The 25,777-nt window shown below is 41.4% G+C and overlaps 1 protein-coding gene across 1 annotated transcript; it reads right to left on the bottom strand.

Moving 5' to 3' along the window:
• Positions 1–1,378: 1,378 nt before the first annotated feature.
• Positions 1,379–3,205, bottom strand: LOC149225543 (FT-interacting protein 3-like). Its single transcript, XM_089379959.1, has one exon. It carries the CDS (start codon positions 3,203–3,205, stop codon positions 1,643–1,645), a length of 1,563 nt encoding a protein of 520 aa, XP_089236085.1. The 3' UTR covers positions 1,379–1,642.
• Positions 3,206–25,777: the final 22,572 nt, after the last annotated feature.

The following is a 25,777-nucleotide window of genomic DNA, read 5'->3' as shown; positions in this document are numbered from 1 at the left end:
GACAATGTATTGACGAAGACAAGCCTAGAACTATCGAACCCTTCCCCAGAACATCCCAAGTTTTTTTCATCTTCGTTATGGCTCATGTTGATGAAGAGCTTCTCACTTGCATTGTCGTTGTTGTTCCTAAAGGGACTCCCGAGTATGCAGCTAAGGTGGACATGTGGTTGTGGGGCACTTCAAGTGGCGATATTGATAACATTGACATCTCTTCTAGTGGATCGAAAGCTGAGGTGGGCATGTGATTGCATGCATTTTAAGTGGCGATATTGACTACATTCTCATCTCTTACATCGGATCGACAAGTAGTTTAGTGCATGAAATATGTAAAATGAAATCACAAGGCATAGAACCCCGACAGCAGCGATAACGCGTCCCCTAGGAAGTAAAAAGCTTGATGACAACAATTATCCCTTTATTGACTATAAAGGCATGAAAGATTCACCTATAAATCTTTTAAAAAGCAAATCTCTATGCAATATATATTTATAAATAAGTTTATCAAATTATATACATTTCATCATTACCATTCATTATCATCATCATAAGCAATCCATATAAAGAAATTGTTTTTTCTTAAAAAAATTTAATTTTTAATATTAATTTTTTCATATATTTAAATTTTAATATCAAATATAAAAATAAAACTTTACTCTAAAATAAAACTCCTTGAAACAAAAAGTTAAATGAACAATGATATTCTTCATAAAATAAAACTTTGGAATCCTCTCTTGCACCCTTTTAAAGTTATGAATTATATGATTGAACTATTTTGTTTGAACCTTAAGTTACAACTGCTTCTTCTTATGATTGAACTATTTTGTTTGAACCTTAATTTACAACTGTTTCTTCTTAGTTTTGGATAATAAACAGAGACTATGGTAATCCTGTGGTGGTCTTCCACTTTCTTCTTAGTTTTGGATAATAAACCGAGACTTTGGTAATGCTGTGGTGGTCTCTCTGGTGGAAGGATCTTCTCTGTGGTTACAAATTTAAATCTCTTAAAAACCAAATAAAGAGTTACTAATCTTGTGGCATAAGCGTTTCTTCTAGATCACAAATCTAAAAAAGATCAAAAATTTCAGACATTGATCAGATTCAACCACGTTCCCACACCAAATTAACTTGTTATTAATGCAGTCAGTCCAGTTAAGAAACATAATATTGGTTTATCTTCTGAAGAGACTATGGCAGAAGCACGGGTGGCTCCTATATAGTATCCAAAGCTGGAGCTGTAATGTAGGGAAAAGAGAGCACAGCTGAAATAGCATCCATTTTCTGTGTTGAAAAATATGGTACAGTTGGCTATACAGCGCATCAACTCTCCAGCAGTTCCAGAAGGAAATTAGATTATAAGAAAATTTACAAGCTCCTCCACTACACAACATGAGGAAGTGCCAATACATTAGATTAGCTGAAGGAGAAAAGCCTTGATGACATAGTCTCGGAACAGGAATGCTGGTAATTCTGCACTGTTGCAGCTATAAAATCATAGATAGATCGTCAATTACATCGGTTAAGAAATAACATGGAAATGTAAATTAAAGAAACATACACAACTAGAATAGCATATTCGCAGAACAAAAGCTAAATTAAAAGAACAGAGGTCTAGCTTCAGCAGACATGAAAGACCAAGCTATTTTTACAACAGACTATCGGTACGAGCAGGCAATCTCCTGAAGAAATTGAGAGGAGCAGAAGGAAGCCCGTGGCGGAACCTCGGATGGCGCAGGAGATACAGAACAAAAATCACTGCAGTTTGGAAGGGCGTGGTATAGAGAACTGTGGCAGCTATCAAGCAAAATATGACAAATATGGTAGTCGCTCGTGGATCGCTCCACCTCAGAAGATTTTGAAGCCTTTCTACTTCAGTAGCCATATCCCCCGCCATGGTCTGTATTCGCCCAGCAGACTCCCGGATTCGATCGTATCGCATTCTCACAACGTTAGAGGCTTTGCTAGTGGGGAATGTGTCGAATTCTTCACCGATTTCGTCAGGATGAACCAGTCCGGCCTGGAAGAGGCTTGTGTCCATATCGAGTGAGTGCCGTGGACGGAAACGAAATTGCCATAAGCCAATCAGGAACATGCAGAGGAAGACGATAGGAAGAATTAGCTCTGGGTACCAGATGAGAATCAAGAAGAGGATGTGCACCAGGACGGTGGTTGCAGGGTTTTTCCAGAGGCATATATCGTTAAACGATCGCCCTACCGCTGTGAGAGGAGCCAGGATATTCATTATGCGGAAGAATTCCGCCTTACTGCGGCGCATGCTCCACATATGTGAATCCACATCCATGATATACTCCACCACTTCTCTCCTCAGAGGAGGCTCGGCTCGGCTCAGCTGCATTGCCGCTATCCGCATTGCCTGGTATGTCAAATGGTCAAACTGCCTTAGAGAAAGGGGACAAAGATAATGCATCTTCGGAAGCAATGTCTGTGTATAAATCAGCATCATGTTCATCAGAGACGAACAGGAGAAACGAAAAGCCAGATGAAGCTCGCCCACCTTCAGGACTCCTGAGGGATTAAACCTCAACAGAGGATAGGCATGCGTGTATACGCGATCTGTTTCGAGAGTCGAAAGGCGGATTCGAACCTTACCGATCCCGGCATCTTTCACGGATGCTGAAGACTTTTCGTCTCCTTGAAGATGGCAATCGTCAAAAACACAAACAGTGATTACTGTACAGGGATCATAAACTTCCCAGGTATATTGCACATTCCATTTTGGACTGAAGGTATCAATCATAGTCCTGGTACGAACCCATTTCTGTCCATATTTTGCAACGCAGTAAGCATCCATTCTGTGTCGTCCATCTTTGCACTTCGTAGGAAGCAAGTTCTGAGCGCGCAAGATCTCAACCTGCAAAATACCAATGTTAGGCTTCCAGAGACGCTCGTCGGTCGGCCTCACATCGCCACTGTAATGAATAGGCTCGTCCAGCACATGATAGCCCCCATCTAAAGACAATCTCAGATAAATTCTACTCGCGGACTCCACTTCTTTCTTCTTCGACTTTCCCTCCCCCGGAGCAACAGCAGGGTTGTCAAGTCTGAACCATCGAGGATTCACAGGCTTATCATCCAGTCGTTTGTCTATGTTATTCACAGGAATCGTTACTCTCCCAAGAATTTCATCCTCAGATATCCCCAAACGATTCTCGACCGTGAGAATCAAACGTTGATATCCACGCGTCATGACGGGTTCGATAACGGTTTTCTTAATGTTTTAAAATATTTCTTATTAAATTGTACGGCTGATTTTATTTCAATCGTCTAACAAAAAGATCGGACGACTACCATTAAGACAGAAAGGCATCTGGGGACTTCATCTCAGAGGGAAACGCCTTACGGCGTAATTATATATATATTTTTTAAGCGTATTTTAGCTGGTTGGGAGGTTTAATTCTAAAGTATTTATTTAGGTTTAAGTTTCATTGACATGTATTTTTTTTCTTATTGTATAATGTTTATATTTACATTATAAAACTTTTTTTTGGGTTAAAAATTGTTTTTAATGTTTTTTTTTAATTTAAATTTGAAAATAAGTTTTTTTTTTTTTTTAATTAAAAATCGAAAAAGTAATTTTTTAAATATTTAACTTATTTTTATATTTAAAAATATAATTTAAATAACAGAATAATGTGAGATTTGATCTTAGACATACCATAATTGTGTTATGAATCAAAATTGTTTCTTCACATCTAATAACAATTAAATATTATATACATAGATATAATAACACTAATCAAGGCAAAATTTCTGAATTGAAATAGTTAAATAAATATAATGATTTTGATTTTTTTTTTTTTGTAAGCTTGGTAGGACTACATCTTCATCATGTCCAACTTCTCATCCCAATTGGGGCATAGCACAAGATTTAGACCCAAGACTTCTGGTTCAGTGAGACATCATTTCCACAACCATTCTCAATTGAGCTACCTCAAATGAATATGATTTTGATTATTCTTAAAAATTATTAGTCACAATTATAAAAAATCGAATCATAAACAATCATCTCCTCAAATTCCATGCCGCAACCAATTCGTGTGTGTCGGACCGCACATGAACGGTCAAGGCACGCAATAATAATGCAGGATACTGATAAATCAGAAATTTGGAAATAATGAACTTTGAAAATTTTAGGATTGTTTCTTACATGAAGTGAATGGATGTTTCGTGGGATGCATTAATGTATTTTTAAAAACTTATTCAATGGATCTCCATTAATATTTATCACAAAAGCTCAGTTCAATAGCATGACTAGAGTCTTCATATTAAAATAAAGTACCGATGGGTAGAATATAATCTCAAATTTAGATGTCGTCCTAAATTGCCCAATTTACAAGGTTTTGGATACAGTTTATTCCAACTAATCGGAATGGAGTCTCAGAGGCCATTTTACAAAGATCCAACAGCCCATGTCAACCCAGCCATTTCCAGCCCAAAAAGCTTTAACTTCGGACAATTCAACCTTCGAACAACTAGATATTCGACACTGGAACCCCATTTCATATCAAAGAGAAGATTACTACATTCCCTGAATGTACGCGAAGAAGAAGATTAATCATGCGCACCAAGCTCTCAGAATCTTATGTAGATGCAGGGAGAGAAGTCATTAGTGGTATCCTGAAAATCATTACAGAGATAGAAAAAGGCACATATGAAGATTTCCATTGTTGTGGAGGAGCGGCCTACAGTTGGCCATCATCCTTACCTTTGTAACGCCCATACCACACCTCTTCTCGCACCATTGGATACCCATTTTCATGGTGGTTGCTTCAGGCATAGGCACATTTATTGGAAGGTCTTAGCTGTGAAGAGAAGAGGCCATATTTTCTTTGTTTAGATCGACCCTCTCTTGTTTTATCCCAAAACCAGAAGTTAGTTGAGGGCCGATTTCACACACATAAATGCAGCCTCTTGGGGTATCGATTTTGTGGTTGAAGGCAACAGATGCCATGGAAAGCTCATCAAAGAAGGGGAAAGCAGTCCAACCACCTCCGGAAGAAAAGAAGGTAGGCTCTGTGGAGGAGCAGCCTACACTTGGCCATCATCCTTACCTTTGTAACGTACATACCACACCTCTCCTCGCACCATTGGATACCAATTTTCATGGTGGTTGCTTCAGGCATAGGCACATTTATTGGAAGGTCTCAACTGTGAAGAGAAGATGCCATATTTTCTTTGTTTAGCTCAACCCTCTCTTGTTTTATCCCAAAACCAGAAGTTAGTTGAGGGCCAATTTCACACACATAAACACAAACTCTTGGGGTATCGATGTCGTGGTTGAAGGCAACGGATGCCATGGCATGCCCATCAAAGAAGGGGAAAGCAGTCCAGCCACCTCCAGAAGAAAAGAAGGTAGGCTATGTGGCCCTTAAACTGCCCTTTATATCTTGCATTTTGAAAGTTTTATTGCATGAGTTTGAAGTGTTCGTTGGGTGCCTTGTTTCCCTCAGTCAACATGTTTATTTTCAACTCTTCTTCCAGAAATTTGACCTCTTATCATTTTACTAAAGTCTATTTGCAAACCCATGAGCCAAGCCATACAAAGGCCTACACTTGGCCATCTTGCATGGGAATTATATGATGCGTATAGTGTCTGTTTGCTTGCATGCAAATTTGTAAATTGATTGTTCCCTAACCTTTTATATTTGCCTTTGTTTTGACTTGGGAAACCCTCATTCCACTTACCACTCGAACCATTGGCTTATCCTTTGGCCCATGCACATGCCCATGACCTTGAGATTGCTGGCAGGCTTGAACCATTTTATTTCACCCGTGTTTTGGATGGAAATGGGGAAATAAGCCTTATATGGTTGTAGTTTCCATACCCACAGTCTTGAACGCTCTGGCAACCATGCGAACCATTTTTATGCTTGCATTTTGAGGGTGATGGAGTAATTATTGTAATGGTTGTAGCTTCTCTATTTGTATATGTATATATCCAGTTGGTTGGGCATACTTCTGAAGAACTATCATGGCAGAACTCGGCCTTGGTCTTGAGTTGGGGGCCATGACAAGATTTATACCAGCCTGTGTTGTTTGTTGAAGTATGGTGGAAATGAGTTATTGATTAAGTTTATATGCTTGGCATGCAATTCCTTCGGATATCTTTCATTACCAATATCAATTTGAACGGCCACATGTAGGATGAAATCTATTGAGTAGAGGAATTCTTGAGCATATATGATGAGCCCCAAAAATGGGTAACTTATTGGGCTCATTTTGCCTACTGTTCTTCATCAATCCACCATTTTTCATAGATTATGCATGTTTTTTGAGTATGTTTATGTTATTTGAATGAATAAGGGTGGTCACTTTACCAAGGAGGCTAATACGTGGTTATTTCAGGTTTTTTGGACAAATTTTGGAACAAAGCCAAGCAATTATGAGCCAGGTGATAGCCAAGCATGAGGGAGCAAGGGTGAGGATTCGTAGGAAGGTTGTCTCTTGCATTAAATGGCCCTTCCTCGAAATCTCCACCCTAAACTCGGAGCTCAGCAGGCCACCAAAACGAATCCTAAAGGCAGCCGATCAGCTTTGTGAAGAGTGACTATTTACTGGCCATTTGAACAGCCGAGCCCCTTGAGTTAAGGAGGGCTGCTAGGACCCTCGTAGGGCATAAATAGGAATGCTTCGGCCTTTGTAGTTTACTTTTGGAACTGCTGGGTTTTGCACTATCATGCTATCATTATCTCAGCTCATTTTTGTAGCTACTACTGTATAACTTTCTTGTGATATGATTACTTTTTAGTAATGAAGAGCAGCTTTACTTGGCATTAGTTCTGAGTTTTTAATAGGAGCCTATAGCTCTTGGGGTTGGGCCCAACCCAAGTGCCAAGGCTTCCTTTATGTACTATTATTTTCTTTTTGTCTTTGCAAAATAATTTCTGTTACGTAGATTAACATCTTGCTGATTATCTAGGTCATTGTTGATGATTCGAAAGGCTTTTTATGTTCAAATTGAGTTGATAGGTTATTAATAGGGAAGTTATCTAGAAAAATGCCATCAAGGACCTCTGATCTCACCTCTCCCTCAATGGGATCATGAGCTGGGACAAAGGTGACCTTGCTCCCAACAAAAACACTGTCATTGCCTCACCATGCAATCATTAGTGTTAGATTCTCATTTACAGAAGTTCATACCAGTTGTGGTTAAGCGTTCAGATTCATGATTGCTCAGTTTGCATAACTATTTCACATGATTTCATTGCAAATAAACTTCTGTTCATTTCCTTTGCTATTACTTAGGCCAGATTAGAATAAAGTAGCTAGGTCATCGGTTTTTCCAAGTCATTGTTTGTTCAGTTAGAGAAGCAACTTGCAGAGCACCTGTAACACCTCTCCATCTACCCGTACTCCATCAATCCCATCTGCTCCATCCCCTACCTCTGATTCTTGCCTCATATTTGCTACACCTTGACCTAGTTTCCATATTTTTGTGCAACATTGCTCCACTCCTCCTTAAACAAATCCAGCCATCCTCATCTCTCCTCAACTCCATCCACCAAGTCCTAGACATCCTCACACCCTTATCCTACCTCCATACTCACTTCTCCACCTTTCTCTCTCCATACACCCTCCAAAATCCCATTTCTGAACATCCTGTAGAAAATACAGAACATCCTATAGAACCCCTGGAGACTTCCTGTAGAAGCTCATGGAAGCAGTTTCTTGATAGCAAAACTCAGTGGAACTCTCTGGAAGGGTACTAGGGACCCCTTAGGCCCCCTTCTAACCTCCCCAACCTCTTGCAAGCATTTCTTCTCGCCAATCCACCTCTGCACAGTCAAAATAGTCAAAGCACATGCATGATAATTCTGAAAACTTATTCAAAAATATAAAAAGATGTTTCTTCATTTGTTACTGTAGAAGTAGCTTAGACACATGCATTTTACCTTCCTAAAATTCAATGGCATCTCTTTCAATAGCTTGCATCCTCTTTATTGCATCAGTAGGGCTAGCTGGTAAAATTAGGGTTTGCTAGGGTTTGCGTTTCCTTTCAGCTTTCCAGTTTCTTTCTGCAAGTAGATTAGCCTTCTTTGAGTTAGCTTTCATCCATCAGTTAAAAAGATTCTTCTTAGAGTTCATAGAAGTTGGCTTAAGCTCCTAACGGACTTGTGCCAGCTGACCAAGTGACAACTGCGGCAAGAGCTAGTACTTGTGCATACAGCACCATCACTTCCAAGTTTGTTAAGAACTACCGGGTTGATAAGAGTAAAGAAGGGAGTCCCAGGAGTTGCAGCATTATTGCTGCAATACTAGAGCCCACAATCTTTTTGGCGCTGTTGCCGGGGAAGCGTCAGAGTATTTGTGATTGTTGCTTTTCTTCTATTTTTTTCTACTCCAACCTTTTGCTAAGTAGTTTATTTCAGTTTCATTCTGCAATTTCATTTCTGCAAAAGTAAATTAGGCATTTCCTGCTTTCATAGATTAGCCTTTCAATTCTGCAATTTCAATTCTGCAAGCGTAGAATAGCATTTCAATTCTGCAAGCGTAGTCTAGCATTTCATTCCTTAAATTTGATTTTAGCAAAATAGATTAGTCCTTTCTTGCTTTCATTCCAATTCCGCATTTTCATTTCCGCAAGATAGATTTTAGTTAGTTGCAATTCCATCTGTTTTAGTTTTGCAGGTACAAGCAAAAAAAAAGAGCAAAAGCAACCAAAAATCTTTTCATGCCTCATAGGAATAGGGATAATACCGGAAAATTCCTACCCAACACTCCCACCACTTCACTGAGTCACCCTTCTCTCTTCTTTGGTGGCAGTGACCCAGAAGAACCTATAGGTGAACCTCCTGAGATATACGAAGATCCTATAACAGAAGAAGAGCAAGAAAACATTCCTTTTGAGACCATGGCTGAAATAGAAACTGTAGAGAAGATGATGAGAGAATAGAAGGTACCTTCCCCATCCGAGAGACCAACGGGGACATGAAGATGAAAAACATAAGTCCCTCAGCCTTACCTCATTTCCATGGATTGACCACTGAAGACCCTGATACCTTCCTGTTTGAGTTTGTTGTCCTTTGTCGAACTTATGACTATGCAGAGGACGAGCAAAAGTTGAAACTCTTTCCCTCTACCCTCAAGGACTAGCATTACGCTGGTTCATGGGGTTACCTGGAAACAATATCACCACTTGGGCTCAGATGCAGCAAGCCTTTAACAACAAATATCGGGACTACTGTAGGTCCAAGGAAACAAAGGGGGAAATCTTCCAGATGACCATGGGAAATGATGAGTCCTTAGAAGACTATGAGGAAAGGTTCCAACTTAGCTACAAACGGGCCAGGTGCACACTTGACCCTGAATCTCTAAAGTTGGTTCTACTCCAAGGAGTCCCTAAAGACCTTCTAGATACCCTCCATTTGCTAGCTGGAGGGGACATCTACCAGCTACCTTATGAAGACATAAAGACTGTGTTTAGAAACCATTCTAGGGCAGCCCGGAAAAGAGGTAGGGGAATTCACTTTCAGCTAGTACCGCCTTCTCCAAGCATGAGTTTGCTAATCAGATGGAAGACCTCAAAAGTGAGGTGAGACAGACCATTGCCATGCAACTTGATACTTTCCGAATCCAACAAAATAAAGAGGAAGCTGAGAGGGCTTCGGCCATTTTCTGTCCCAGATGTACAAGGAAGCACCCTAAGAACGTGTGTCCATTGCACTCAGTAGAGGTATGTTTCATTTGTGAGGAAGACCACCCCACAAACCAATGCCCAACCTTACACGGATTTAAAGCCATGTACCAAGGGACTGAGGCAACCACTGAACCTCTCTACCTCCTCAACCAAAGGAGGCCGCATGGGCCCAGACCTTACCAGCAGGGGATACAAGGGACATCCCAAGCTTATTGTAGCCCCAACCAATCTGCTCACATACCTTCTTGGGGCCCCCCTACTCATCCTTCCTGGTCCGCACCTCCTCCGTGGTCTTATCCATCTCAATACCATACTCAACCCACTGCTCATTCGTTTCACTCAAATGTCCAGCCACAACCTCAGTGGAATGCACCTCAACCGGGGTGGAGGCCCCAATACAACTCTCCTCCCGCCATTCTGCCTCCACCACTAGCTCAGCCACAACCATTACCTCCTGCTCCTCCAAGACAACCCCAGATGCCTACTCAACTGAACCCGAACCCCAACAATAGACAGGCCCAGCAGGTATACATTGGGGAGACAGCATGCCCTACCTATGCTGTGGAGATCCAGGAGATCAACCTGCGATCTGGGAAGGTCCTTCCAGATCGCCAACCTCCTCCCCCGAAGGACGAGGAAGAGAAATAGGAAAGTGAACCCAAAGCCATTCCACCCTTTCCTGAGCGACTAACAGTAACCACGCAACCAAACCTAGAGGAGACTAAACTTCTGGGAGAACTTAAATAGTTGTGTGTGAAAATACCACTTCTCTAGGCCATAAAAGATGTACCAATATACAACAAATTGATTAAGGAGAAGTGTTTCAGGCACCCAGGCAGGCGAAAGAGAGATGCCTCGACTATCAATGTCATAGGACAACTGTCCGATCTAATGTTGGGGCAAGTAATCTGTCCAAAGTATTTGGACCCTGGGAGTCCTGTAGTTGATGTCCACATCAATGGCACCATAATCCCCCATACCTTGATTGATCTAGGGGCTGCCATTAATGTGATGACCAGGGACACCATGCTCAAACTCAACCTTCAGAGTTCCTTAAGGAAGACCTCAACAGTCCTGCAATTAGCAGATCGCTCCACCGTGACTCCCGAAGGGATTGTGGAAGATGTCTTGGTCTCTGTTGACTCTTGGGAGTACCCTACGGACTTCTTGATCCTTCAGCCAAAGACAAAGCTCACTAGATACCCCCTCATTTTGGGAAGGCCTTGGTTAGCTACTACAGATGCTTACATCAGTTGTCGAGCTAGAAGCATGACCATCAAGAATGGGCCTATGTCCAAGCAGCTAGTCCTATACCCTCCTGCCCAACCTCTGCTAGAACATGACTTACCACTCTGGTTGGAAGAGGGAGATGAGGATGAGGTCTACTCTGCACCATTGTGCACAGTAGAAACCACCAGGGGAGGCCCTCAAACTGAGGATGACTTGATTGAGAATTTGATTCAAAATCCACCTCCCAGTGCACTGTCCTTAGAGGAATTGGTGGAAGATACCCAAGCCAGCACTTTAGTGGACCTCTGTGTGACTGATCCGACCTCTCCCAGAGTTAAGAATGTGGAATTTGGCCCCGAAAGAACCTTAAAGATCAGCTCCTCCCTATCTCCCTCCTAGGAGAAGGAGCTGTGTAGCTTACTGAAAAATCATCTGGATGCTCTCGCTTGGAGCTATAAGGAGATTTAGGGAGTCCATCCTTCGGTCTGTACCCATCACATTTACATTAAAGAAGATTGTAAACCAGTCAGGCAGCCTCAGAGGAGAATGAATCCAACCCTTAAAGACATTGTCAAATAAGAATTGCAAAAATTGTTGGACGCAGGATTCATCTACCCCATCTCTGACAGCGAGTGGGTCTCACCTCTAGTGCTTGTGCCCAAGAAGAACAGGAAGTGGAGAATCTGTGTAGATTACCGAGAACTTAACAAAGCCACCAAGAAAGACCATTTCCCTTTGCCTTTCATAGATCAAGTGTTGGATGGACTGGTAGGGAAGATGTTCTTCTCTTTCCTAGATGGGTTCAGCGGGTATAATCAGATCCAAATCAACCCGAAGGACCAAGATAAAACCACCTTCACTTGTCCATGGGGTACCTTTGCCTACCGAGTCCTTCCCTTTGGGCTATGCAACGCTCCTGCTACTTTCCAGAGAGCAGTATTGAGCATATTTTTTGAGTTGGTCCACGACTCGGTAGAAATCTATATGGATGACTTTACTCCTTATGGGTCCAACTTCCGAGAAGCATTGACTAACCTGGGAAAAGTCTTAACCAAGTGTATTGAGATGAACCTGTCCCTCAGTCCCAAAAAATGTGAATTCCTGATGACCGAAGGGACTGTGCTAGGCCATACAATTTCCCAGCAAGGATTACAGGTGGATCCTAACAAGATTTCTATCATCCAGAAGGTCCCACCTCCTCAAAAGGTGAGAGATGTTCGGAGTTTCCTAGGCTTAGCAGGATATTATAGACGATTCATTAAAGATTTCAGTAAGCTAGCCTCGCCATTGTTTGGCCTCTTAGGGAAAGATGTTGAGTTCAAATGGACTGACGACTATCAAGGGGCTCTGGATGAGTTGAAAGATAAGCTGGTGTCTGCCCCGATCTTAAGAGGTCCAAACTGGGCCCTACCTTTCCACATCCACACTGATGCCTCGAAAAAAGCCATAGGGGCAGCCTTAGGACAAGTTGAGGAGAAACTACCATACGCCATATACTTCGTCAACAAAAACCTGTCCAAGGCAGAAATGAACTATACTGTAACCGAGAAAGAATTCCTGGTTGTAGTCCATTCCCTAAACAAGTTCAGACACTACATCACTGGTTATCAAACATTTGTACACACTGATCATGCTACGATTAGATATTTAATGAATAAGCCTGATGTAAATGCTCATATCATTAGATGGTTACTTTTGTTGCAGCAATTTGATTTGACTATTGTCGACAAGCCAGGTAAGGAAAATGTTGTTGCTGACTTCTTGTCTAGATTGGATTTGCCTGCAGGTGAAGAAGGGATAGTGGATGACCAGATGCCAGATGAACATCTATTTGCTATCTCAGTACTCTCTCCATGTTTTGTTGATATAGCAAATTACTTGGTCTCAGCACAGTTCCCTCCGCATCTATCCTCAAAGGAGAAGAGAAAAATTGTGAGGAAGAGTGCCCCGTTCACTTGGATCGGGGGCAACCTGTTGAAAATTGGCCCAGATTAGATCTTGAGGCATTTTGTTATGGACGAGGAAGTCTTTGACATCCTCCTAACCTATCACGATGGGCCCTGTGGAGGCCACTTTGCAGCAAAAAGGATTGCCTTCAAAATTCTACAGGCAGGCTACTATTGGCCTACTCTTCACCAAGATGTCAAAAGATACCTCAGCCAGTGTGACCGATGTCAGAGGATGGGGAAACCGACTCCAAGGGATGAAATGCCTCTCCAACCCCAAGTAACCATCGAGCCATTTGAGAAGTGGGGCATGGATTTTGTGGGTCCTATCAACCCTCCTTCAAAGCAAAGGTCTTACATCATTGTGTGCACCGACTATCTGACAAAGTGGGCAGAAACAAAGGCAATCAAAGTAGCGACAGAAGAAAAGGTGGTTGACTTCTTAAGGGAAAATATCTTCTACAAGTTTGGATACCCAAGATAGTTAGTCACTAATCAAGGAAGCCAGTTCACCTCTAACCTGATTGAAGACTTGCTCGCTCATCACAAGATCAAGCACAGGACTTCCACCCCATATCATCCACAAGCAAATGGGCAGGTGGAAGTCACTAATAGAGCATTGGATGGGATTTTGACTAAGGTGGTGAGTAGCAGCAGAAAGGATTGGGCAGATCGCTTGGTTGAGGCCACCTGGGCCTACAACACCACTTGGAAGACTACAACAGGTTTCACACCTTATGAGCTCATCTACGGGAAGAAAGCTTTGTTGTCCATAGAGTTCGAGTACAACACATTGACGGTGGCAGCTCAGCTGGACCTAGATCTCAGCCATGCTCAACGTGAAAGATTACTGCAGCTGAATGGATTAGATGAACAAAGAATGCAGGCCCTCCTCCACTCAGAAGTAGTTAAACTCTAGAGGAAGATATGGCATGAACAGCACCTTAGTGAAAAGCAATTCCAGTCGGGAGATTGGGCGCTGCTGTACGATTCAAGATACAAGGATTTCAAAGGGAAGCTGAGGAAAAGATGGTTAGGAACATACACAGTGGAAAAATGCAATGACAATGGTTCAGTCCTTATCAGGACCATTGATGAAGAAGCCATCACCATGCTTGTCAATGGGCATCGATTGAAAATCTACAAGAAACCCCTTTCAAGGCAGCAGTTCATTGAAACTTTGGAAAAATCAGTGCTGGTAGTAGAGAAGGGCTTTGCCTCTATTCCACCCACACCTTGATCATCAAAAAAAAAAAAAAAAGATCCTTGGGTGAAAACCTCTCTGAGGCGCCCAAGGCAGATAGTGAGGGTGAAAACCTCATGGAGGCGCCCCAACTGCCTCTCAGAAAATAAAGAAATGGAATAAAAAATATCCTTGGGTGAAAACCTCCCTGAGGCACCCAGGGCAGATAGTGGGGGTGAAAACCTCATGGAGGCGCCCCAGCTATCTCTCAAAACAAAAAAAAAAAAACAGGCCTAATCTCTGTAAAATTATTGCAGGTTGTAGGGAACACGTTGCAGATAAAGAAGGTCACACAAAATGAGGACAGGGGTTCGTACCAGGCTACAGGACATCCTTACAGACACTCCCTCCATATCCACTCACTTTTCCCAGGATTTAATCACATTCGGGTCAAGATTCCACCTCCTACAGGAAGTTCTGGGCTTTCTAAAGGAAGTTCTGCATTTCTACAGGAAACATCCTGTAGAGCCTTCGGCAGGCCAAATTCGATTTTGGAAGGGGATTTGAAGCTTGGAGTCTGTTGATTAGGCCTGTAGTCACCCCTCTCTTCCATCCATCTCCTATTTCATCTCTTTCCACCGCCATTGCAACCACTTGGTTATGTGTTCCTGCAATCATACAAGAAATCATGTTTTCTTTAGATGGACAGAAAATTTTCCAGTGACAAATCAAGAAGCAAAGGCCCGCACACTCTACCTGTTCAAGCTCCATCTGGACTCTTCATCAACAAAGTTAGCCCTGCTCATTTAGGCTGCATCCGAGGAGGAGAAGTAGCTACAGGACATCCTACAGGAGTCCTGTAGCGGCTGATCCCTCTAGAAGACATACTCTAGAGGCAGGGGCAGCCGAAACGAGCAAAAAGAAACATGTAAAAAGGCTCCTCCTGGACGTGAAAACATCCTCGACGACTGAAACCAAACACCACCTATGCATGCAGCGTTTCCAACCAAGGATTGGGTTCCAAAGCCATGCATACAACATCAACCAATGAAAGAAGGAGTTCCAGCACCTGTGCACGAAGCAGCAGCGAGCGAAGCAGTCGTTCCAAGTCCCGAAGCCTGTAGAACATGTCCACGACCACACAGGTGAGTGTCTAACCTTATTCTTCAAATTGCATAGACTATATTTCGAAAACTACATGTCTGTGAAATGGTTCGGATTGAACGAATTCGGTGGCCAATCAACTGGCCACCCACAGTCAGTCGAATGGCTTCGTGGGATCCGAACAAACACGGTTACGTCGAATTTGCCAACGAGACGTGCACCCGACATGTGGGAAGTGTCCAGTCGGGGAGAATCGGCGACACTGGCAGTGGTGGCGGCGGTTAAGGGCAGAGGAAAGATAATGGCGGTCAGGGACACGTAGAGGAATCATGGCCGTGACGTTGGCTAAAGGATCGGCATGGCCACCTCACCCCCGTGCCACGAATTGCACCATAATTCAAAATGCTCGGCCGAACACTCGCATTAACCGTTGTTCATTTACATTTGCAACCGTTCTCAGCGAAGTAGGTGTCCTCCTCCTCCACAGTTTGTTAGCCCGAGCTTTTCGACCTATTTCAAAATTCTCCCGCGTCCCAGGCTCATTCAGAAGTGCCATGACACCCTACAGAAGCCAGCAAAGCGTTCTACAAGAAGAGGCTCTACAGGAAACACAATGTAGCCTTCTGGAGTGGAGAAGTCTGGACTTTTCTTCGTCAAAATTGGAGTTTCGAAGAGAGGTAGGCTCGAAAACACCCTTCCAATGCATGGTATATGTCGAAAACATGGTGAATTGAGCTGTCTTGAATTGGAGGGTTAGAGACAAGTCTGCCTGTGAGTCAAAATAGCAGTTTACTTGTGGTTGCATGAAATTTCTTCGTTGGTTTTGCGTCCAAGTTTTCCTCCACGGTTCCTGTTAAGAAAATTCCTCCTGTAGAAAAGTTAAAGCACTGTCAGGGCTAACCTGTGTAGGAAAAATGTGAATTTTACATGGTTATATGTATGCTGGGGGTGGAAATTGAGCTCTACACTCTGTCTGGGGAGACCCAAGTCTTCCTTTTATACACGGACAGTCGAGTTTTTAAAACCAAGGAATTGGTGCAAGGTTAAAACATAAACACCTGAGAGATACTGTCCTCAAGCTCGAAGGAGGAAACCATAAAACAGCAAGTCCTCTCTGCTCAGAGCACAAAACAGAGCACTCTCACCATGCCAGGGTGGTTTACCAGGAAGGAAACCTCGGATTCCAGAAAATTGCGTGAACATCCTAAGGTGGTGAACCTCTTCACCCATGCCAATTGGATGACCTTTTGTGACAAAATTCAAGGTCATGACGATGAGATAACAGAGGAGTTCTTAATGTCCCTGCAGCCTAAATCAAGGACACTGGCCACTGTGAATTTCGGAGGGTTGACCCTAAATCTTACCCCACAACTCATTAGTCGAGTTACTGATCTGCCATTAGGGATACCCTGGAGCAAAGAGGAGAGGGCATTGGGCCAAAAAGCCAAGAAATAATTCTTCCTACCAGAGGAACAGTTTGCAGAAGACAAGAATGGGGTCCGGAGAGCCAGCCTACATCCTTTTTGGAGCGAAGTCAGCTTTCAGATCATGAAATACATTACCTGTGAGGGGCGATTCAGTATTGTCTACAACTATCACTTCCGGTTGCTGAGAGAACTCAGACATGGGATGGATTTACCTCCAGAACATAAGTTAATCATCCCCTTTTTTCTCCTACAATCATTAATGAAGTGTGGCACAAAATTGAAGGAAGGGACACCGGATCAGCTAGCCCATTATGGGCTTATCAAGATTCTAGTGGAAGATGCCCTCCATACCTACACTGTCCCTCTCTCCTGGGAGATTTTCCACAACATGTCCAAGGATAATGATATTCGAATTCTGGTCGAGGAACTCACTTCATCCAGTAGTGAAGAAAGGGAACACACTGAGGCAGAAGAGAAAGTCAGTGGTAAAGAAACACAGGACAGACCACCACAGAAAGAACAAGAAGAGAAACGAGGGAAAGGCCAAGCTGCTGAGCCCAAAACTGTGGGTGGAACAAAGGCACAAACACCAAGGGAGAAACGATTGCAGAGTAGAGCAGAGAGGACTGAAAAAGTCCAAACAAAGGAGGGCACAACCAAGGCAACCACACAGAAATTAAAAGGAAAGACACATCCAGCCAAGCAGACCGAAACAGTTGAAACAGTTTCTACAGGAAGCATGAAAACTGTTTCTACAGGAAGCATGAAAACAGTCGACACAGGACTTTCTACAGGAAGTCTGGAAACGGAGCAGCAAAGGGAGAAATCGCCTGAGATTTTGGCCAGGGAGGCGGCAGCAGTGCTGGCTGCCCTAAGCACATCTCCAAAGCAAAAAGGGAAGCGAAAAAGGGAGCCTTCCATGTATTTTAAGGCCAGAAGGAGCATGCGAATAAAAACTGGCAGACCCCAGCCACAGTCAAAGGAGCCAATTACGATTGTGGACACCCTAGCTAAACAAAAGGAAAGGTTGCCTTCAAAGGCATCCATCACCTATGAACAGGGAAGCCCGAAAACATCCACCTGGAGAGAAAGGATGAAAATGCTGGACATAAAGAACTCTCTACAGGATGCTGAGAATGTTCTACAGGAAACACTGGCTAGGCTAAAGGAGACCAAATAAATGGAAGGAGAGGCAGCTAAATCACCACAGGAGGAAGAAAAGGTGGAGAACATTGTGGAACCTAGCCCCCAGCCCAGCTTGGGCTCCTACTATAACTTGTTAGAGGCCGGAAAGATCATTCCCCAAAAATTTGCAATGCCACTTTTCCTTGCACTAGAAGAAGAGAGGGTGAGGACCCACACTTAGATGAAGATCGCTAAGTCCAAGGGTGTGGCAGATATAGGTCCCCTGGAGGAACAACTCAAGGAGGCAAGAAAGGAATTGGCTATGGTATGGCATGTGGAAAGCAGCCAGCGGGCCAAGCTACAGGAAGAAAATGAGCTTCTTAAACAGCAGCTACAGCTACAAGAACAACATAAGGAAGACAGGCCTCACATCTTGGGAGGACAACAACAACAGGAGAAGCCCACAACAGACAAAGAAACCCCTGATGAACAGCAGAGAAGAGATGGGTTGCAGGCTGAAATTGAGACACTAACTAGACAGCTACAGGAGAAGGACTTGCAAACAGGCCAGGAGATACAGTCTCTGAAACAACAGGTACAAGAAAAGGAGGCCCAACTGGCCTGCATGGCCAGCTGGGTGATGGAAGCTCTGCAGTGTAGGCAGCCTGCCAAATCATACGCCCTATACCTTAAGGATCAGTGGTTGCAGTTTCAGATTAACACCTTGGCCCAAAGGGGCATCACTCCATTTCAAAATTATCATCAATTTGTAGCTTTATGTGACAGTAGCTCCTCAGAGGACAAGGCTAAATTAGCAGAGTTTTATTTGCACAACTTAGCCCTTCCAAACATGAATTCATGGGATCCCAACACTGTGGTAGGAGATGTCCAACTTATGGCCATGGCCTCTTGGATGAATCATGAGGAAAAGAGAGCAGCAGAGGTCCGCAATATTATGAGCAGGGAACTCAGTGAGCCACTAATGATCAGAGCAGAGCCGGATGACCCCTCAGCAGTGATAAGCACCCACCAACACTTGGCCAACAGCCCTCAGGATTCACCAGAATACATTGAGCAACAAGGTCAAGCTATTGCCCACTTTGAGGACATGGAGAGACTATTGGGGGATAACTGCCTTCATGCCTGCACAAGGCGGTGGAACACACTGCTTCACAGATTGACGATAAGAGAATACCACCCCCCACCAGGATGAGGGAGGCCTTGGCAAGGGTACCTCTCTACAAAAAGTTGATGCAAAATCTGCTGGCCAATTGGATCGGCTTGAAATTCAGTCCTCCTTTGCTGTTGGGATTGCTAGAAGGAGTTAAGGAAGAGGAGGAAAATAGACAGTGGGAGGAAGTGGAAAGGAAAGCAGGATTTCACGACCGGGAAGAAGATATCATCACGGAGGCCTAGGACGTGAGGGAGGCGGTCAAAGCTATAAAGGATGATGAGCTAAATTAGTTGCTTAGAGGATGAGCAAACCATTTAGCCAGGGGGTGATGATGAGCCCCAAAAATGGGTAACTTATTGGGCTCATTTTGCCTACTGTTCTTCATCAATCCACCATTTTTCATAGATTATGCATGTTTTTTGAGTATTTTTATGTTATTTGAACGAATAAAGGTGGTCAATTTAGCAAGGAGGCTAATACGTGGTTATTTTAGGTTTTTTGGACAAATTTTGGAACAAAGCCAAGCAATTATGAGCCAGGTGACAACCAAGCATGAGGGAGTAAGGGTGAGGATTCGTAGGAAGGTTGTCCTTTGAATTAAATGGCCCTTCCTCGAAATCTCCACCCTCAACTCGGAGCTTAGCAGGCCACCAAAACGAATCCTAAAGGCAGTCGAGCAGCTTTGTGAAGAGCGACTGTTTACTGGAAGTTTGAACAGCCGAGCCCCTTGAGTTAAGGAGGGCTGCTAGGACCCTCATAGGGCATAAATAGGAAGGCTTCAGCCTTCGTAGTTTACTTTTGGAACTGTTGGGTTTTGCACTATAGTGCCATCATTATCTCAGCTCATTTTTGTAGCTACTGCTGTATAACTTTCTTGTGATATGATTATTTTTGAGTAATGAAGAGCAGCTTTACTTGGCATCAGTTCTGAGTTTTTCGTAGGAGCCTATAGCTCTTGGGGTTAGGCCCAACCCAAGTGCCAAGGCTTCCTTTATGTACTGTTATTTTCTTTTTATGTCTTTGCAAAATAATTTCTGTTACGTAGATTAACATCTTGTTAATTATCTAGGTCATTGTTGATGATTCGAAAGGCTTTTTATGTTGAGATTGAGTTGATAGGTTATTAACAGGGAAGATATCTAGAAAAATGCCATCAAGGACCTCTGATCTCACCTCTCCCTCAGTGGGATCATGAGCTGGGACAAAGGTGACCTTGTTGCCAACAAAAATACTGTCATTGCCCAACCATGCAATCATTAGTGTTAGATTCTCATTTGCAGAAGTTCATACCAGTTGTGGTTAAGCGTTCAGATTCATGATTGCTCAGTTTGCATAACTATTTCACGTGATTTCATTGCAAATAAACTTCTGTTCATTTCCTTTGTTGTTACTTAGGCCAGATTAGAATAAAGTAGCTAGGTCATCGGTTTTTCCAAGTCATTGTTTGTTCAGTTAGAGAAGCAACTTGCAGAGCACCTGTAACACCTCTCCATCTACCCGTACTCCATCAATCCCATCTGCTCCATCCCCTACCTCTGATTCTTGCCTCATATTTGCTACACCTTGACCTAGTTTCCATATTTTTGTGCAACATTGCTCCACTCCTCCTTGAACAAATCCAGCCATCCTCATCTCTCCTCAGCTCCATCCACCAAGTCCTGGACCTCCTCACACCCTTATCCTACCTCCATACTCACTTCTCCACCTTTCTCTCTCCATCCACCCTCCAAAATCCCATTTCTGAACATCCTGTAGAAAATACAGAACATCCTGTAGAACCCCTGCAGACTTCCTGTAGAAGCTCACGGAAGCGGTTTCTTGATAGCCAAACTCAGTGAAACTCTTTGGAAGGGTGCTAGGGACCCCTTAGGCCCCCTTCTAACCTTCCCAACCTCTTGCAAGCATTTCCTCTCGCCAATCCACCTCTGCACAGTCAAAACAGTCAAAGCACATGCATGATAATTCTGACAACTTATTCAAAAATACAAAAAGATGTTTTTTTCAGATGTTACTGTAGAAGTAGCTTAGACACGTGAATTTTGCCTTCCTAGAAGTCAGTGGCATCTCTTTCAGTAGCTTGCATCCTCTTTATTGCATCACTAACACTAGCTGGTAAAATTAGGGTTTGCTAGAGTTTGCGTTTCCTTTCAGCTTTCCAGTTTCTTTCTGCAAGTAGATTAGCCTTCTTTGAGTTAGCTTTTGTCCATCAGTTAAAAAGCTTCTTCTCAGAGCTCATAGAAGTTGGCTTAAGCTCCTAGCGGACTTGTGCCAGCTGACCAAGTGATAGTTGCGACAAGAGCTAGTACTTGTGCATACAACACCATCGCTTCCAAGTTTGTTACAAACTACCGGGTTGATAAGAGTAAAGAAGGGAGTCCCAGGAGTTGCAGCATTATTGCTACAAGACTGGAGCCCACCAATATAGTTAAGCCGTTGGAAATGGCCATTGGTCTACTTATTTCCTTATTTGGATGGGTGGCATTGTAACCCCAATCCATTCTTTCCTTGGGCTGCATGTTATATTTAAATATACTATGTGTTGGAGTTGTATTTCCTATAGCATGCATTGGAAGTAAATTATCTAATTTTTTGTTTGGTGCCATACAACTCTTATGTAATTCGTTGGATATGCTTGCATCGATATTTGAAGGTTTATTATGGCAACCGTATTTTCTTTTTGTGATGCAAGATAAGCATATGTTTGACAACCAACAACCTAGTTATGGCTTGTTGTAATTTGATGTAAAATAAGAAATGAGGTGTTGAATAAAATCCTGTAGCTTGTCATTCTCAAACAAAATATATATGCAGGCTCATATTCAGATTTTATATATAGAGTTATAGGGGCAACAAGCAGTTTTGATGTCAGTTTTTTAGATGCCCAGAAGCATTGTGTTGCTATGAGTCTCCATTAACCTTTAATTGTCTTGCACCCTTCTATTCTTACGTGTTGATTATAGCATTATTGAAAGCATTGTTTTAGTGATGTCAGAGTTTGAAAGTGGGATGTTATGGTTCTAGTTTCATTTGCAGAGTGGTTATTTGTGTATATTTGGTTTGATTGGATAGCCAACAATATTTCTGCCGTGAATGCCCATACTTGTGAACTTCAGCCTTGTGTCCTTATATGTATCTTATGCACCCAGCTGCACTGTAATCCATATAGGCATGCATTCTTGTTGTAAGGAGGCATGGTATGTCGATGATTATATGAGTTTTTTATTATGCGAAGTTTGATGTATGAAATGCATGTATAAGCAGAAAAGTCTTTAGCTCTAGTCTCTAATAAGATTAAACAACCAATTAGCCATGATGTTAGTAAAGTTACAATTACTTACCCTCCTTTCAAGCACGGTGTCCCAGAATGGGCACATATCTCGAAGCCTAATGGATATTTTGATTGCTTTCACAAGCCAACTCTAATAGTTTGTGTATTTTATGTAAGAAATAATGAGGTTCTTATTGTTATAGATTGAGGCATATGTATTTCTTTGATGCTATTTTAAGTATTTCCAGACCTATAGGGACATTCTTTGTTTTTGAGCATGTATAAATAAGATCGGTGATGGTGATGTGGACAGTATCAGATAGTTTGTCCAGGTTCCATTTGTTTCACCTAGACTAGATTAAATTGACAAAATTAACAGATCCTTGGCTATCACAACAATTATATGTTAGAAATTCTATTGTATTACTTGTTACTGTTTGTGTTTGTGCCAATCTGATTAGCATCAATATGCAGATAATAAAGATAAGCACACTTGATTACACATTTGTGTTTGTGAAGTAAATAGACATATTTCTTCCAGTTAGGCAAACTTATTAATGTGATATGTTATTAGTGGATTGTGTGGGTTGTGTTGTGGAAATTGATTGCCACATGAAAGTGTTAATATGTTATTAACTTTTTATAGCAAGGTATTAGGATTATCTGCATCTAAATAGTGTGACTAAAATTATGCTTTAGATAACACATTTCAGTTGTATTAGGGAGAAATTTGTCTCTATGAAACATTTATTCTTTTAACAAATAAAATTCCCAATCATGGGATTAATTATAATTCTCTCATATGGTATGGCTCTTACCATCCTTACGCAATTGTTTTTCACCCTTGACATTCAGATAGCAAGAATAATAGGCTTACAGTTATTGTTGTCTTCCTGTCTCTATTATTTCCCACCGACAAATTTGTAGCTCTGATTTTTTTTTCTAGCCCCATATTTAACTATTGTTTGCAGTGTTATCAGATGAACTTCCTATTGGGTATATACATGTTTATTGTAAATTTCAATCTAAAGAATGCCTGAGCAAATTGTAAGGTTGTTGTAACTTTTGATTTAGTATATCCGATCTTGTAAGGTCGGAAAAAAAGTTGTTCCATTTTATAATACATGATTAATTTTGATGGGACCAGTAATTTTACATATTTTGGGTGGCTCCACGTGCCATCTGTTTCCACAAGCAGTGAGTCCCCATGGGAGAGGCCATGCAATCCTAAGTGTCCTGTAAGTTAAACAGACCAATTTATTTTTTTTGTCGTAGCACACATCCTGATGATATTGTTGTAATTTATCTTTTGTTTGTAATGTTTGACTTCTTTTGATGTTGTTTAATTTAGCTTTTTGTTGTGTTGTTGATTTTCATATTATTGAACTCAGTACAATATGAAAACTGGCATCTACAAATTTGGTTCAAAATGCAAGTTCTGCCATCCAAAAGATAGGTTGGAAACCTTAAAATCAGATGAGAATGCTGATGGAAGTGAGGTACTCAAGTTAGTCTATGTTTTCATCCATTACGTTTTGTCTTCCATTTAATATGATATGTAATCAGTCCTTGAATTTATGTGCTCTTGATTTTGTAGGTCAAATGTGTTTTTGTTTCACTACCAGAGAGGTTTGGTGAGTCTGAGTACATTGTAAGATAATCAGCCATGGTTTTTGTGTTTTCATGTTCTACAATTGTTTCTAATTGGATTATATATTTCCTTTTTGAACCATTGGTTTACTGAATTTCTTGTTGTTGTTCTCAGTTTTTTTCAAGACATGTATTTGAAACTATGGTGCTAAGTGCAAGTTTGATCATCCAAAAGACAGGAGGATCTTTAAAAATATTAGAGCACAAAGGGCATGGGGATGTTGTTGTAACTATAAGAACAGAGGAACAAGGGGTTTCTAGAGTTGTAAATGGGAAAACAAAGGTCACACCTATAAATCTTGCTATCATGCATAATTCCAAGGGCTTACCAATTAGACCTGTGAGTATTTGTTTAGATTTATCTATTGCTTAATGCATGGATAAAGGATTTTGTCATCAGTAATTGCCAATTTTTTTTTTCATTTCAAAGTCACCTTGAGGTACTATGTTATATGGTTATTAGTGTTGTCTAGATCTCTCCAATGACGAAAACCTAGGTTGGATTTCCCTTATGTGTTCTACTTGATGTAATTCATTGGAATCTGGTTGGATTCATTGCCTTCTTTGTCTTTACTTTTTAGTATGTACTTCTTGTTTTGTGTTGAGATTATTCAGGCTTTTTGTCAGTGTTTTTCACTTCTGAGAATGCTTTGGTTTTGTTTTTCTCTAATTATTGTGGATGCTATGATTTTGCAGGGTGAGACAGATTGCCCATTTTATGTCAAAACAGGGAGGTAATTTTACAATGTGATGCCTTTATTTTATCAAATCATGAAGGGAATTCTAAAATTATTATTCATGTCATTATATATGTATGATTAAATGGAGTGATAATATTATTATAGTGTTAGTTTAAAACAAGCATATGTTTTATTGAAATCTTACAGGTTGATTAACATATTTTTTTTATACAAAGTGTACTTGTTGATTTTACCTAATTTGGTTTAATCTTTTGTGTAGCTACAAATTTGGATCAAATTGTCGATTCAATCATCCTGATAGGATATGTAAGTTTTAGCTTGATTAGAGAAGTATGAATGTTGGATTTGTTAAACTTTCCCATTTCCATATTTTGCAACCTTGCAATAACTAATGTAACTAAAATTACATATCATTTTTTTCATGATGCAGTAGTAAATATGCCACCAGTTGTTATGCCATTTTCCATCAATAATCAACCTTTAGTTGGCTATTCAGGGGTAAGTTGGAGCCTCCTTTATATTTTAGTGTAATTTTGCTACAATGTTTTGTATATTTATCAAAATCTTTGATGTTGACGTTGAGCTCTTCTTTAGTTAAGTTTTTGTGGTTAATTAAATATACTCTAGCACCATCTTTTCTCTAGTGTATTCTACTAATATGTTGATTGCTATTCATATGTTTTCAAATGCTTCCCCAACATAGTTTAGGAGCTATCATTCCTCCACAGAGGCCTGGATAGCTGGAATGTACAATGAGTAATTCATCATTCAATGTTTACTTTTTCCATATATACATTTATCTGTGTAGAGATGTTTTGTATAGCTACTTTCCCCTTGTGACGATTTAGGGACATGGTTTGTCTCTATAGGGGAGTATAGAGCATTGACAAAAAAATGTCTTTAGCTAGGAATGACTTTCTGAAGAGTGATTAAATGTATGTTACTACTGCTTTCTTCTAAAAGTGTGTTTGGTTTTCTACAGTGTTGCTATATTGTGTTTTCTAGTTGGAGGTTGTTAGTCACAATTTCATATTCAAAATAATTAAAAATGCAAATTCAAGATAGCAATGTAGATAAAATTATTTTGATGTAAGGAATAGAAGTGGAATCATTCCAAACCCTTCTAGGAATATAAGCTTGCTAATGCTTACCAATGGTTGATGGGCACTTTGTAAATTGGATTCAAGACCAACTTGAATAGAGATTTTGATTTAGAAGCCTCCACGAAGGGCTCCCTTGTATTATGACGAGTCCAACAGCCCCATATTTAGCATTACAAAGGAATCTTTACTGGCATTCAATTCAGTGGCTTTC

This window comes from Pinus tabuliformis, chromosome J (genome assembly GCF_031772625.1).
Source record: "Pinus tabuliformis cultivar Carrire ecotype Pingquan chromosome J, CPIR1, whole genome shotgun sequence".
NCBI lineage: Eukaryota > Viridiplantae > Streptophyta > Pinopsida > Pinales > Pinaceae > Pinus > Pinus tabuliformis.
The sequence above is the reverse complement of the archived record's forward strand: the minus strand, read 5'-3'. Positions and strand labels throughout refer to the sequence as shown.

Bases quoted from the DNA above. Each gene is read 5' to 3' on its own strand.
- LOC149225543 (XM_089379959.1), bottom strand. From the start codon at position 3,205: ATGACGCGTGGATATCAACGTTTGATTCTCACGGTCGAGAATCGTTTG.